This window comes from Halichondria panicea, chromosome 1 (genome assembly GCF_963675165.1).
Source record: "Halichondria panicea chromosome 1, odHalPani1.1, whole genome shotgun sequence".
In the NCBI taxonomy this organism is placed as follows: domain Eukaryota; kingdom Metazoa; phylum Porifera; class Demospongiae; order Suberitida; family Halichondriidae; genus Halichondria; species Halichondria panicea.
This window is the reverse complement of record NC_087377.1, coordinates 10,154,986-10,171,289: the sequence shown is the minus strand read 5'-3', so window position 1 is coordinate 10,171,289 and position 16,304 is coordinate 10,154,986. Positions and strand designations below refer to the sequence as shown.

The 16,304-nt window shown below is 44.4% G+C and overlaps 1 protein-coding gene and 1 long non-coding RNA gene across 2 annotated transcripts; one reads left to right on the top strand and one right to left on the bottom strand.

The window, feature by feature from the left end:
• Nucleotides 1–2,639: 2,639 nt before the first annotated feature.
• On the bottom strand, nucleotides 2,640–3,470 carry LOC135345290 (uncharacterized). Its single transcript, XR_010397671.1, has 3 exons — nucleotides 2,941–3,470; nucleotides 2,806–2,884; nucleotides 2,640–2,692 (listed from the first exon to the last, which is right to left on the bottom strand). It is a non-coding gene; the product is annotated as an uncharacterized LOC135345290 (long non-coding RNA).
• Nucleotides 3,471–4,042: 572 nt separating this feature from the next.
• LOC135345147 (piggyBac transposable element-derived protein 4-like) lies at nucleotides 4,043–13,182 on the top strand. Its single transcript, XM_064542511.1, has 3 exons — nucleotides 4,043–4,622; nucleotides 6,978–8,872; nucleotides 11,227–13,182. The coding sequence occupies exons 2-3, from the start codon at nucleotides 8,734–8,736 to the stop codon at nucleotides 12,792–12,794; spliced, it is 1,707 nt and encodes a 568-aa protein (XP_064398581.1). The 5' UTR covers nucleotides 4,043–4,622; nucleotides 6,978–8,733; the 3' UTR covers nucleotides 12,795–13,182.
• The last annotated feature ends 3,122 nt before the right edge of the window (nucleotides 13,183–16,304 follow it).

The following is a 16,304-nucleotide window of genomic DNA, read 5'->3' as shown; positions in this document are numbered from 1 at the left end:
TGGTTAGAGGAAATGTTCTATCCAATTTAGAAAATCATGTACTTCAATAGAAAATCATGTACTTCAATAGAAAATCATGTACTTCACTTAGAAAATCATGTAGCAAAGATTAGATAAGAACATTCAAATCTGATTGGCTAAATACTCATGGTTGCTATGATCTAAAATGCTTAGACACTGTTTAGGAAGTTTCCACATGATTTAGAAGTCCTCAGGGCTAGTAGAACCCTCACTGCGTTCGGGATACTACAACCAGCCCTTTGGGCTTCTAAATCATGTAGAAACTTCCTAAACAGTGTCTAACTATTATATAGAGCAAGGGACATGCAAAGTTTAAATTTTGGAATAGACCATGTTTTGTTGTTGTTGTTTTTTCACATTGTTTGTTGTAGCTCACACGTCAGCTCACGTGAAGTTTGGCAAATAGTATTACTGTAAAATGCACTTGAGGTAAGTGTAACAGTTTACAGCTAAACCACAACTTGGCCAGATCTCTATCTATAAGTATAAAGTTTGGGCTCTAGGGGTAGCTTGATTATAAACTGCCTGTTTATTTAAAACGATCTAGCTATCTTTAAAATTGTTGACTGAGAAACAGCCTGCTGCTGAACCAGTCTCCAATTCTCTGCCACATAGTACGCCACTTAACTCCTCTTGATAAGGATTAGTTTTTCCTGCATGGTTACCCAACTAGTAGTTTATGCTGGCTACTGTATAGGTACAGTGCTTTTATGCACCTTTGCAAAACAAGCTGGTATATATCACATAGTAAACCACAAATAGTAAACATGCAAACCACAGGCTGCTACAGGCAAGGAGGAATTTGTGATGTTGTCTTGTTGATGAGCTGCTTAAAGGATGTGTTCAATAGAAAATTCAAAATCTAAGGCTTACAGTAAGGACGTAAGGTGGAGGATGATACACCAGAGGTGTGACCTTGGGTTATCATATGTGTGAACCCCTATACTGTATGCAGGACTGTGAGGCTTTTTTAGGAAACTAGTACGGTTGAAAACATTCAAGGGTACCACAAAACTACTACTAAAAGACTAAGTGCCAGAGATGAAATTGTTCTTCTTGAAGCTGTTTTAGAAACGCCTTAAGATCTAAGACTTACAGTAAGGACATAAGGTCACACCTTTGGTGTATCATCCTCCACCTTATGTCCTTACTGTAAGCCTTAGATCTTAATTTTCTATTGAACACATCCTTTAAGCAGCTCATCAACAAAATTAAGACAACATCAAATTCCAAATTTCCCTCCAGGACCTTTAATATTATTATAAGGTCGAAGTACAGCCTGTATAGCCTGTGGTTTACATGTTTACTATTTGTGGTTTACAATGTGAGACCAGCTTGTTGCAAAGGTGCATAAAAGCACTGTATAGCTAGCTAGATCTAATATATTCACATAAAGATCAGGTCTATAGAATCTTCTGTTCCAAAATTTAAACTTTGTCCCTTGTTGAATCTCTTGTTTTATTGTATTGTGTTCTATTGTATTGTGGTTTACTTAATATGTAACTTATCTCAAGTGGTTTTTTGCAATTTTACTATTTGCCCCAAACTTCCAAGTGAGCTGCAAAGGGCAATACCAGCGTACCTCAGCTGGTATATATACATTGTACATGCATGCAGACACTCTTATTTTTTAGAGTGGTATTGCTAGGCAATTTCCTTAATTGCAGTATAAGGATATAATTATAATATTATAAGTGCATGCATACATTAGCTATACCTGGCTAATAGTGTAAATTATTCTATAGTCATTACAGACTATTCACCATAATCATATAGCCTTCAGAATTATCGATCAACAGAGGCCAGTGGGATACATGCATGCGTGGTGCTGTTTGGAATGAAAGCTGTTAATAGCTCAGTTACAATGATCTTAGGGTATCAATTAATACCTAATAATTGATACCCTAAGATCATTGTAACTGAGCTATTAACAGTAATTAAGCTTTCATTCCAAACAGCACCACGCATGCATGTATCCCACTGGCCTCTGTTGATCGATAATTCTGAAGTCTATATGATTATGGTGAATAGTCTGTAATGACTATAGAATAATTTATACTATAAGTGCATGCATACATTAGCTATACCTGGCTAATAATATTAGCCAGGTATAGCTATTATAATTATATCCTTTTGTTGCCCAGTGAGTGGGCAGATCAAAGCAATCCAGTGCTCAGTATATGGCATGTTGCATCACTGCCATGGCTACCATATATTGCACTGCATTATATGGCATAATGCACTGGATTATATGCACTTGCACTGTGTGTAAATGCAGTAGATTTCTTTTAGAGATATCCATTTGGGACTTATGCCCCACCATCCCACCCAATACTCAGTTGGTCCCTTTTATAGGCTACTACCTTTACAACTACTATATAGTGGGAAGAAAACCTAAAAAATTTACTATGGAATTCAGCAAAACTAATGAATACACTAAATTCCTTCAAACACATGTCTTTTATTACGATTTATATGACCAGTCAGACGAGTTTAACGTCATTGGGCAACAAGTTAGTTATTGCAGGCGCCCTCGTGCAATATATGGCATGTTGCACTCTGGCTGGGCAATAACTAATACATACTGCAAGGAAATTGCCTAGCAATACCACTCTAAACTAGTGTTCAAGCTGGCGCTGTGCTAATGCCTCTCGCCATGTTTTTGCTTTCGCTGAAAAGTATTAGAGTGTTATATTAGTTTCTATAATGAATATTAAAGTTAGCTTATCTATATAAAGTCACTGAGAAGAAAAGACTTATTTATATGCATCTATTGTGGCTTACCAGGACCTCAAGAAAGAAGAAAATTGATTCTTCCAGGATCTGTGTAGTTCAGTGTATATAATATCTAAGAAGAAAAGACCTGTGTACATGCATATTGTTATCTATATTGTTATATGGTAGTGTTTTGTGGCTTACCAGGCCTTCAAGACAAAGATGATTCTGCCAGGAGGATCTGGATCTGGATCTTGGATATTATTTCTCACACATGGGGAATGAGCGCGCATGCGCATTACATCCACAGGAATAATTAAAGGGTGTGTCCAAAGAGATCAATTTTCACAAATGGCTACTGCTAGCTAGCTGTTTTAACAGATATTTTCTGAGTATTGTAGCTAACAAAAAGCTAGCGCTTTAGTGCAAGGCCAACTCATATGTTGAATAGAAAGTTTATGCGGACAGATGATGCTATGAAAGATTCTGAAGAGACTGCAACAGCCTTCAATGTGAGTCAAACTAGCCATAACTCGAGAAAGAAGCTTTAGTTTGCTAATCCACAAATCAAAATCCAAGAGAACGTGGCTAGAAGCCTATAGAAGCTGTTAGCTTTCGTCGCATTGCAACCGTTGAGCAGTTACAGCTGGAACAGACACACACACAGACACACACACACACACACACACACACACACACACAGTCAGCTTTACCGTATCCCTCGTGCGGCTACGCCTCGAGGCATAAAAATAAGAGCGTCTGCATGCATGTACAATTTATCTCTTTCCTTGGCAATCTGTTGTAGAAATTACAACAATGGGTAAGGAATCGTTATGATGAATTAGATGAAGTTGTATGTGAGCTCCTCCCTGACAAACAAACTGTAGTCTAGGTAACCGCCTTATCAGTCAAGTAGGCTAAAAATCTGTGTCCTTTGATGTAAGCTTTGATGTCTCTTTGTGCATATGTAGTTATAAAAAAAAAAAAAAAAAAAAAAGAAACCTTTGACTAGCTAGGAAGAGTAGCAGCAGTAGGCAGCAGTAGTAGTAGCAGTGCAAGCAGGACTAGACTAGATTAAAAAGTTGGTGGAAAGAATAACTGACCGTTTGGACGTCACCTGGCTGCCAGACTTTCATCTGGACTCTTCCCCCTGAGTAGCTGGCCTTTCTCTAAGCCACAAAACTGAGCAAGAAGCTGAAGAAGCAGCTAGACAGAGACATGTACCTAGCCTTGAGAATTGGGAGGCGTGGCTCAACTAGTTAGCCCAGCCCAGAGGAATTGTTACCGTGGGTACTGAACAACCGTAGAAGTAGGGCTACCCCTGGCTTTACTGAATTAACTAGCTGTGTCTGCTGTCTAGTTGGACCAGATTTAGCTAGATAATGGGGTAGAGAATAGTTGAGCGGTGCTGTGTGTAGCTTGAACTGTACTGGCTGGCAAGAATCTAGTAAGCACCCTATGCACTGATAACTCGTCAGAATGGAGGGTATGTTCTAGGGATCTGGACAGCTGTACATCCAAAGGAGCCAGGGAGTGCCAATCATCTTCTCCCAGTCTCTGACACGCTAAACAAAAGGAGCTAGAACTGGGAGTCCCAGCTAGAATTGCTAGCCGGATCTAGACTAATAGAATGACTTGGAGGCGTGGTGAGGCCGGATCCACACTAATTGATCGACCTAAAGACGCTCCTGTTCCAGATTTCACGAATGGCAAGGAAAGGGTTATTTTTCAAAACTTTTGAATCCAAATGGAGCTGATTGGACTCCTTGACACTGTCAGCGAGCTTGAGCACACTGTCAGAGAGCTTGAGGAGGACCAGGAAGTCTGTTATGACCATGACGAGCCCAGTGATGACGATTTTGAGACAGATCTGGAGAGTGATTCAGGTTTGTGTCATTGCACCATTAAATAGTGGTTGGGGAGGCAGCATTGTGATGCCCTAACGATATGTGGCCTCTTTTTGGCGGAGGCGTCATGTGCATGCCTTTTGTGGCTCCTCCTACATTGTGTGAGCCTCTTTTTGGCGTCGCCTTGACTGCAGTACTGTACTGTACCCTAACCCCCAGTTGTTAATGATATTCATAGCACCACACGCGTGCATTACGCCCACATATTGATATTCATGGTTGTTGTGGTTTGTTGGGCTCCTCCCACGAGCCTTTGATGTGGACGAGCCTTTTCCTCTGCTGTACTGTACCTATGTGCCCTAACCCCCCCAGTAGTTAATTATATTCATAGCACCACTAGCGTGCGGTACGCCCACATAATGACATTCATGGTTGTTGTGGTTTGTTGGGCTCCTCCCACGAGCCTTTGATGTGGACGAGCCTTTTCCTCTGCTGTACTGTACCTATGTGCCCTAACCCCCCCCCCCCCCCCAGTAGTTAATGATATTCATAGCACCACTAGCGTGCGGTACGCCCACATAATGACATTCATGGTTGTTGTGGTTTGTTGGGCTCCTCCCACGAGCCTTTGATGTGGACGAGCCTTTTCCTCTGCTGTACTGTACCTATGTGCCCTAACCCCCCCCCCCAGTAGTTAATGATATTCATAGCACCACTAGCGTGTGGTACGCCCACATAATGACATTCATGGTTGTTGTGGTTTGTTGGGCTCCTCCCACGAGCCTTTGATGGGGACGAGCCTTTTCCACGAGCCTTTTCCTCTGCTGTACTGTACCTGTGTGCCCTAACCCCCCCCCCAGTAGTTAATTATATTCATAGCACCACACTCGTGCGGTACGCCCACGTAATGACATTCATGGTTGTTGTGGTTTGTTGGGCTCCTCCCACGAGCCTTTTCCTCTGCTGTACTGTACCTATGTGCCCTAACCCCCCCCCCCCAGTAGTTAATGATATTCATAGCACCACTAGCGTGTGGTACACCCACGTAATGACATTCATGGTTGTTGTGGTTTGTTGGGCTCCTCCCACGAGCCTTTGATGTGGACGAGCCTTTTCCTCTGCTGTACTGTACCTATGTGCCCTAACCCCCCCCCCCCAGTAGTTAATGATATTCATAGCACCACTAGCGCGTGGTACGCCCACGTAATGACATTCATGGTTGTTGTGGTTTGTTGGGCTCCTCCCACGAGCCTTTGATGTGGACGAGCCTTTTCCTCTGCTGTACTGTACCTATGTGCCCTAACCCCCCCCCCCCCCAGTTGTTAATGATATTCATAGCACCACTAGCATGTGGTACGCCCACGTAATGACATTCATGGTTGTTGTGGTTTGTTGGGCTCCTCCCACGAGCCTTTGATGGGGACGAGCCTTTTCCTCTGCTGTACTGTACCTATGTGCCCTAACCCCTCCCCCCCCCCAGTAGTTAATGATATTCATAGCACCACTAGCGTGCGGTACGCCCACGTAATGACATTCATGGTTGTTGTGGTTTGTTGGGCTCCTCCCACGAGCCTTTGATGGGGACGAGCCTTTTCCTCTGCTGTACTGTACCTATGTGCCCTAACCCCCCCAGTAGTTAATGATATTCATAGCACCACTAGCGTGCGGTACGCCCACGTAATGACATTCATGGTTGTTGTGGTTTGTTGGGCTCCTCCCACGAGCCTTTGATGGGGACGAGCCTTTTCCTCTGCTGTACTGTACCTATGTGCCCTAACCCCCCCAGTAGTTAATGATATTCATAGCACCACTAGCGTGCGGTACGCCCACGTAATGACATTCATGGTTGTTGTGGTTTGTTGGGCTCCTCCCACGAGCCTTTGATGTGGACGAGCCTTTTCCTCTGCTGTACTGTACCTATGTGCCCTAACCCCCCCCCCAGTAGTTAATGATATTCATAGCACCACTAGCGTGCGGTACGCCCACATAATGACATTCATGGTTGTTGTGGTTTGTTGGGCTCCTCCCACGAGCCTTTGATGTGGACGAGCCTTTTCCTCTGCTGTACTGTACCTATGTGCCCTAAACCCCCCCCCCCCCCCCCCCAGTAGTTAATGATATTCATAGCACCACTAGCGTGCGGTACGCCCACATAATGACATTCATGGTTGTTGTGGTTTGTTGGGCTCCTCCCACGAGCCTTTGATGTGGACGAGCCTTTTCCTCTGCTGTACTGTACCTATGCGCCCTAACCCCCCCCCAGTAGTTAATGATATTCATAGCACCACTAGCGTGTGGTACGCCCACATAATGACATTCATAGCCTGTCCCCCACCTGCACTGGCGAGCACTCTTGTGGTACTCTAATGATATTCATGCTTTGTTTCCGTGCAGATGCTGCAGTGGAGGATGATGACGAAATGGTCGATGGCATGGCTCCGACTCCCAAACGGAGGAAGCTGGCGAGGGACAATGGACTCCAAAAAGCTAAGTCCACAGGAAGATACCCCGTCTTTGGCGGTGTGGTCGGTCCTGTCGATCAACTTGATCCGTCTGTAACTCCATGCCTAGATTTTGTTAAGTTACTTTGGCCCGATAGTTTGTGTGAGTACATAGCCGAACAGACCAACCTGTACGCTAGGCAGTGTGGTGCTAAGGGTTGGTCAGCTACAAACAGTGCCGAATTGTGGGTGTTTTTGGGGATTGTACTAGAGATGGGCATTCATAGGCTCCCTGAAATTACGGACTACTGGTCCAAGGATCCCCTTTTAGGTGTACAATGTGTGAGCAATGTAATGTCGCTCAAAAGGTTCCAAAGTTTATGGCGGTATCTGCACTGTGAGGACAATACGTCCATCACTGATGCACGTAAGGTAACTAGCAAGCTAAAAACTGTTTTAGAGACTCTTAAAGCCAACTACTTCATGAGGTATAATCCCAGTCAGGAGCTTTCCGTTGATGAGATGATGATAAAGTACAAGGGTCGTAAAAGCGGGAAAATTCATATGCCCAAGAAGCCTGTTAAACTGGGGTTCAAGGTATGGTGCTGCTCATGTTCATGCTGTGGGTATCTCTGTGTGTTTGATGTATACAGTGGTAAGCTCACCGATTCCTCTGGGAAAAAGATAGCTGTGAAAGGGCTTGTGAAAAATGTAGTCCATCGTTTACTCACTCCTTTTTATGGTCATCAGCATGTTGTGTACATGGACAACTTTTACACGTCCGGTCCATTGATAGAAGAGTTGGCTAAGCAAAATGTGTTTACTGTCGGCACAATTTTGAAGAATGCTGCTGGTTTCCCAGCAAGTCTTAAGGATGTGGTACTCGACAAAGGTGACTATACGTCCATGACTGTTGGTGATATTTCTTACTCTATGTTTAACGACCGTAGAGTTGTGTCCTTTGCAACAAATGTGTTCCCTGACCATATGCCCCACACTGTAATGCGAATGCACAAAGACGGTACCCTACGCTCTCAGAGTGTCCCCCCCTGTCTCCCTGCATATAACATGTACATGGGAGGAGTTGACAATACAGGGCGTATGAGGAAAACCTATGGGTACGATAGAAAGTGTCGGCGGTATTGGTTCAGGATTTTCTTTCAATTCCTTGACGTTAGTGTGAATAATGCATACATTCTATACAGGCACAACTGTGTCAGGGTGGGTTCAAAGGCCATGCCTTTGAAAGGGTTTCGATTGGAACTAATTCATAGTCTATTGGGTGTGCCACGTACTCGTAGCAGTGCCTCAGGTCTGGCCAGTCTAAATATCGTTTTCCCCCCATCACAGGGCGCACGTGTGAGTGCAAATAGTGTCGGAGTGTCTCGTGGGCGCTGTCAAGTGTGTGTTCGGGAGAAGATCCCTAGCAGAGAGCAGCAACACACTGCAATGGCATGTCCCCACTGTCGCATAAGAATATGCAAAGGACACTCTGTTATCGGACACACATGTGCTAGCTAATGTGCTGTGTGACTGATTTTTGTTAGATGGTACTCTCCTGGTCTAAATTGGCCTTGGAGAGGGGAGGAAAGGGGTATTATTTCAATGATTAATAAAATTGTGATAAAGAATTCAGTTGTATATGAGAGGCCCTAACCCACTCTGTTGTAAATTCTGTTGTAATTATTTTTCAAAACTTTTGAATCCAAATGGAGCTGATTGGACTCCTTGACACTGTCAGCGAGCTTGAGCACACTGTCAGAGAGCTTGAGGAGGACCAGGAAGTCTGTTATGACCATGACGAGCCCAGTGATGACGATTTTGAGACAGATCTGGAGAGTGATTCAGGTTTGTGTCATTGCACCATTAAATAGTGGTTGGGGAGGCAGCATTGTGATGCCCTAACGATATGTGGCCTCTTTTTGGCGGAGGCGTCATGTGCATGCCTTTTGTGGCTCCTCCTACATTGTGTGAGCCTCTTTTTGGCGTCGCCTTGACTGCAGTACTGTACTGTACCCTAACCCCCAGTTGTTAATGATATTCATAGCACCACACGCGTGCATTACGCCCACATATTGATATTCATGGTTGTTGTGGTTTGTTGGGCTCCTCCCACGAGCCTTTGATGTGGACGAGCCTTTTCCTCTGCTGTACTGTACCTATGTGCCCTAACCCCCCCAGTAGTTAATTATATTCATAGCACCACTAGCGTGCGGTACGCCCACATAATGACATTCATGGTTGTTGTGGTTTGTTGGGCTCCTCCCACGAGCCTTTGATGTGGACGAGCCTTTTCCTCTGCTGTACTGTACCTATGTGCCCTAACCCCCCCCCCCCCCAGTAGTTAATGATATTCATAGCACCACTAGCGTGCGGTACGCCCACATAATGACATTCATGGTTGTTGTGGTTTGTTGGGCTCCTCCCACGAGCCTTTGATGTGGACGAGCCTTTTCCTCTGCTGTACTGTACCTATGTGCCCTAACCCCCCCCCCCAGTAGTTAATGATATTCATAGCACCACTAGCGTGTGGTACGCCCACATAATGACATTCATGGTTGTTGTGGTTTGTTGGGCTCCTCCCACGAGCCTTTGATGGGGACGAGCCTTTTCCACGAGCCTTTTCCTCTGCTGTACTGTACCTGTGTGCCCTAACCCCCCCCCCAGTAGTTAATTATATTCATAGCACCACACTCGTGCGGTACGCCCACGTAATGACATTCATGGTTGTTGTGGTTTGTTGGGCTCCTCCCACGAGCCTTTTCCTCTGCTGTACTGTACCTATGTGCCCTAACCCCCCCCCCCCAGTAGTTAATGATATTCATAGCACCACTAGCGTGTGGTACACCCACGTAATGACATTCATGGTTGTTGTGGTTTGTTGGGCTCCTCCCACGAGCCTTTGATGTGGACGAGCCTTTTCCTCTGCTGTACTGTACCTATGTGCCCTAACCCCCCCCCCCCCCAGTAGTTAATGATATTCATAGCACCACTAGCGCGTGGTACGCCCACGTAATGACATTCATGGTTGTTGTGGTTTGTTGGGCTCCTCCCACGAGCCTTTGATGTGGACGAGCCTTTTCCTCTGCTGTACTGTACCTATGTGCCCTAACCCCCCCCCCCCCCAGTTGTTAATGATATTCATAGCACCACTAGCATGTGGTACGCCCACGTAATGACATTCATGGTTGTTGTGGTTTGTTGGGCTCCTCCCACGAGCCTTTGATGGGGACGAGCCTTTTCCTCTGCTGTACTGTACCTATGTGCCCTAACCCCTCCCCCCCCCCAGTAGTTAATGATATTCATAGCACCACTAGCGTGCGGTACGCCCACGTAATGACATTCATGGTTGTTGTGGTTTGTTGGGCTCCTCCCACGAGCCTTTGATGGGGACGAGCCTTTTCCTCTGCTGTACTGTACCTATGTGCCCTAACCCCCCCAGTAGTTAATGATATTCATAGCACCACTAGCGTGCGGTACGCCCACGTAATGACATTCATGGTTGTTGTGGTTTGTTGGGCTCCTCCCACGAGCCTTTGATGGGGACGAGCCTTTTCCTCTGCTGTACTGTACCTATGTGCCCTAACCCCCCCAGTAGTTAATGATATTCATAGCACCACTAGCGTGCGGTACGCCCACGTAATGACATTCATGGTTGTTGTGGTTTGTTGGGCTCCTCCCACGAGCCTTTGATGTGGACGAGCCTTTTCCTCTGCTGTACTGTACCTATGTGCCCTAACCCCCCCCCCAGTAGTTAATGATATTCATAGCACCACTAGCGTGCGGTACGCCCACATAATGACATTCATGGTTGTTGTGGTTTGTTGGGCTCCTCCCACGAGCCTTTGATGTGGACGAGCCTTTTCCTCTGCTGTACTGTACCTATGTGCCCTAAACCCCCCCCCCCCCCCCCCAGTAGTTAATGATATTCATAGCACCACTAGCGTGCGGTACGCCCACATAATGACATTCATGGTTGTTGTGGTTTGTTGGGCTCCTCCCACGAGCCTTTGATGTGGACGAGCCTTTTCCTCTGCTGTACTGTACCTATGCGCCCTAACCCCCCCCCAGTAGTTAATGATATTCATAGCACCACTAGCGTGTGGTACGCCCACATAATGACATTCATAGCCTGTCCCCCACCTGCACTGGCGAGCACTCTTGTGGTACTCTAATGATATTCATGCTTTGTTTCCGTGCAGATGCTGCAGTGGAGGATGATGACGAAATGGTCGATGGCATGGCTCCGACTCCCAAACGGAGGAAGCTGGCGAGGGACAATGGACTCCAAAAAGCTAAGTCCACAGGAAGATACCCCGTCTTTGGCGGTGTGGTCGGTCCTGTCGATCAACTTGATCCGTCTGTAACTCCATGCCTAGATTTTGTTAAGTTACTTTGGCCCGATAGTTTGTGTGAGTACATAGCCGAACAGACCAACCTGTACGCTAGGCAGTGTGGTGCTAAGGGTTGGTCAGCTACAAACAGTGCCGAATTGTGGGTGTTTTTGGGGATTGTACTAGAGATGGGCATTCATAGGCTCCCTGAAATTACGGACTACTGGTCCAAGGATCCCCTTTTAGGTGTACAATGTGTGAGCAATGTAATGTCGCTCAAAAGGTTCCAAAGTTTATGGCGGTATCTGCACTGTGAGGACAATACGTCCATCACTGATGCACGTAAGGTAACTAGCAAGCTAAAAACTGTTTTAGAGACTCTTAAAGCCAACTACTTCATGAGGTATAATCCCAGTCAGGAGCTTTCCGTTGATGAGATGATGATAAAGTACAAGGGTCGTAAAAGCGGGAAAATTCATATGCCCAAGAAGCCTGTTAAACTGGGGTTCAAGGTATGGTGCTGCTCATGTTCATGCTGTGGGTATCTCTGTGTGTTTGATGTATACAGTGGTAAGCTCACCGATTCCTCTGGGAAAAAGATAGCTGTGAAAGGGCTTGTGAAAAATGTAGTCCATCGTTTACTCACTCCTTTTTATGGTCATCAGCATGTTGTGTACATGGACAACTTTTACACGTCCGGTCCATTGATAGAAGAGTTGGCTAAGCAAAATGTGTTTACTGTCGGCACAATTTTGAAGAATGCTGCTGGTTTCCCAGCAAGTCTTAAGGATGTGGTACTCGACAAAGGTGACTATACGTCCATGACTGTTGGTGATATTTCTTACTCTATGTTTAACGACCGTAGAGTTGTGTCCTTTGCAACAAATGTGTTCCCTGACCATATGCCCCACACTGTAATGCGAATGCACAAAGACGGTACCCTACGCTCTCAGAGTGTCCCCCCCTGTCTCCCTGCATATAACATGTACATGGGAGGAGTTGACAATACAGGGCGTATGAGGAAAACCTATGGGTACGATAGAAAGTGTCGGCGGTATTGGTTCAGGATTTTCTTTCAATTCCTTGACGTTAGTGTGAATAATGCATACATTCTATACAGGCACAACTGTGTCAGGGTGGGTTCAAAGGCCATGCCTTTGAAAGGGTTTCGATTGGAACTAATTCATAGTCTATTGGGTGTGCCACGTACTCGTAGCAGTGCCTCAGGTCTGGCCAGTCTAAATATCGTTTTCCCCCCATCACAGGGCGCACGTGTGAGTGCAAATAGTGTCGGAGTGTCTCGTGGGCGCTGTCAAGTGTGTGTTCGGGAGAAGATCCCTAGCAGAGAGCAGCAACACACTGCAATGGCATGTCCCCACTGTCGCATAAGAATATGCAAAGGACACTCTGTTATCGGACACACATGTGCTAGCTAATGTGCTGTGTGACTGATTTTTGTTAGATGGTACTCTCCTGGTCTAAATTGGCCTTGGAGAGGGGAGGAAAGGGGTATTATTTCAATGATTAATAAAATTGTGATAAAGAATTCAGTTGTATATGAGAGGCCCTAACCCACTCTGTTGTAAATTCTGTTGTAATTATCTCTTTCCTTGGCAATCTGTTGTAGAAATTACAACAATGGGTAAGGAATCGTTATGATGAATTAGATGAAGTTGTATGTGAGCTCCTCCCTGACAAACAAACTGTAGTCTAGGTAACCGCCTTATCAGTCAAGTAGGCTAAAAATCTGTGTCCTTTGATGTAAGCTTTGATGTCTCTTTGTGCATATGTAGTTATAAAAAAAAAAAAAAAAAAAAAAGAAACCTTTGACTAGCTAGGAAGAGTAGCAGCAGTAGGCAGCAGTAGTAGTAGTAGCAGTGCAAGCAGGACTAGACTAGATTAAAAAGTTGGTGGAAAGAATAACTGACCGTTTGGACGTCACCTGGCTGCCAGACTTTCATCTGGACTCTTCCCCCTGAGTAGCTGGCCTTTCTCTAAGCCACAAAACTGAGCAAGAAGCTGAAGAAGCAGCTAGACAGAGACATGTACCTAGCCTTGAGAATTGGGAGGCGTGGCTCAACTAGTTAGCCCAGCCCAGAGGAATTGTTACCGTGGGTACTGAACAACCGTAGAAGTAGGGCTACCCCTGGCTTTACTGAATTAACTAGCTGTGTCTGCTGTCTAGTTGGACCAGATTTAGCTAGATAATGGGGTAGAGAATAGTTGAGCGGTGCTGTGTGTAGCTTGAACTGTACTGGCTGGCAAGAATCTAGTAAGCACCCTATGCACTGATAACTCGTCAGAATGGAGGGTATGTTCTAGGGATCTGGACAGCTGTACATCCAAAGGAGCCAGGGAGTGCCAATCATCTTCTCCCAGTCTCTGACACGCTAAACAAAAGGAGCTAGAACTGGGAGTCCCAGCTAGAATTGCTAGCCGGATCTAGACTAATAGAATGACTTGGAGGCGTGGTGAGGCCGGATCCACACTAATTGATCGACCTAAAGACGCTCCTGTTCCAGATTTCACGAATGGCAAGGAAAGGGGTATATATACCAGCTGAGGTACGCTGGTAATTGCCCTTTGCAGCTCACTTGGAAGTTTGGGGCAAATAGTAAAATTACAAAAAACCACTTGAGATAAGTGTAACAGTTTACATAAGTAAACCACAATACAATATAACACAATACAATAGAACAAGAGATTCAACAAGGGACAAAGTTTAAATTTTGGAACAGAAGATTCTATAGACCTGATCTTTATGTGGATATATTAGATCTAGCTAGCTATACAATGCTTTTATGCACCTTTGCAACAAGCTGGTCTCACATTGTAAACCACAAATAGTAAACATGTAAACCACAGGCTATACAGGCTGTACTTCAAGGATATCAAATACATGCATGCATGCTGCTGAGTGTGTTTGGAATGAGGGATGAAATATTATACATATTATTATGTTTGTGTGTGTGTCTGTGTGCATGTGTGTGTAGACTGCTACAGCTGCTCAAGGATCAATGAAGTGCAAGTAAGAGTTTCTATAGGCTTCTAGTCATGTTTTCAATTCGTGGATTTGCAAAACTTGTGATAAAATGCTTTGTTCTCGAGTTATGTCTGGAATGCCATTGCAGCCTTTTCGGAAGAGCACATAGCCAAATTTGTTTACCGAGTGTTGCTATACTTAGTAGTTATGCACTAATGCCCCACCCCCCCATACCGGGATAGGTGGGGATTAGACCAATCACCTGATCTAATACCCCTACCTTTGGGCATGTTATTTGGTCTAATCCCCTGGTAGCCCCTAGTAAAACATGGGGGTGATGTGGGGATTAGACCTGTATCACACTATAGCTATTTCTTCGTGGTTTCTAGCGAGAAGATAAACAGATTATTTGAAGTATCAGAATTACTATATAAATATTGACAGTATATAGCTAGTGAAGAGTCAACTGTAAATTTTGCTCCACTGTATTCAGCATGTGTTGGAAGGAAGAGTGTGGCAGACATCATGTGATCTTTAATTGATCTTTGACCCAATGCATGCATCAGGTGATCTGTCTAATTCCCCTAGGTAGGGAGCAACTTCAAGTCTAATCTCCAACTAATCCCCACTTATCCCTATACACCTTATGCTGAGACTTGCATGCTGTAGGAAAAATTTTATGCCTGACTCGCTCACTGCATGCGGTATTATACCATGCAGTTTTGACCATGACTATAACAAGTCTGAAAAGGCTTCTCCAAAACAATCTTTTGTAATCTGTCAGTGTTTGAGATCCTTTGCAGTACTAACAGTTCTTCAGCCTGAAACTTCTTCACACTGCAAGCTATATCTGCTGGTATGCATGCAAGTCCCATCAGCCCATTCTCCACTTACTTCAAATCTCACCATAATTTGTATATGAGTTTCCTTACCACCAAGACTCCAAAGAGCATTTATTATTGATACTGCCTTATATTCGAGGGTCTAATTTTTCCTCGCCATTTTTGTGAAAATATTATGTGTTTAATTTATGGATTTGTTTTGGCACCATATTCTTTGAGCACTATATATAGCTCCCTCCGCATGTGTATTCCTATGTAGCGGTATATACCCCTCAAAAAGTACCGTTATATACAAGTTCTAGAAGCCATGTTGTTTGCATAGCAACATTGTATGGTGATTTGTGGTAATGCAGTGATAGTATTTCTATGCATAACCAAGGGGCATATACACGCCCTTGGCATAACTCTGTCTATAGTCTATGCAAACAGCTGTACAGTGGTTTTCCTATGGGAGGTGATCAGTGCCAAAACCTCCAGCTCTTTTTCAAACCATTTGCATGGTAAAGTTCTACATCTAAATGACACACTTTCTCTTATTTGCATGGTGAAGTTCTACAAATGACATTCGACAGGCTGCTCTCTCTTATTTGCATGGCAAAGTCTACATTGTAAAGTTCTGGCTTACATACAAAAATTATAATAATACTCTCATTTGTACGAAATTTAAAACGTGACCTCTTTAGAATTGCACGGAACTTGGTATAATAATGTATGATAGCATCTCCGGAAAATTTGGGGTTTGTAAACAATATGGCTTCTGAGATTGCAGAAATTCCCCACTTTTAGGAACATTCAAGACTGTATATCATCTTGTTGCCTAAGAAATTCCGCATCATTTGGTATGTTGCATGTACGGCTTCACTCAATACATTTTAGGTATTGCATCTAATTAGTATACTTTGAACTCTGACTTCTCAAAAGCACTGTTTTTTCTTTTTGTGTATGTTGTTCCTTATACCATCTCTTGAAGTGTGACAAGTTTGGTTCTAGGATTCCAATGGGATCATGAGATATGTTGTGGGATGTAGTGTGATTTGGGTGTTATTTGTGGTTTCAGAGAATAAACAGCTGTCCTGTTTAGCATTTATCACTCCTCCTATACTCATTTATACTTGATGCTC

Coding starts and splice junctions, on each gene's coding strand:
- LOC135345147 (XM_064542511.1), top strand. CDS start 8,734: ATGGAGCTGATTGGACTCCTTGACACTGTCAGCGAGCTTGAGCACACT. Junction 8,873..11,226: donor AGATCTGGAGAGTGATTCAG/GTTTGTGTCATT, acceptor GTTTCCGTGCAG/ATGCTGCAGTGGAGGATGAT.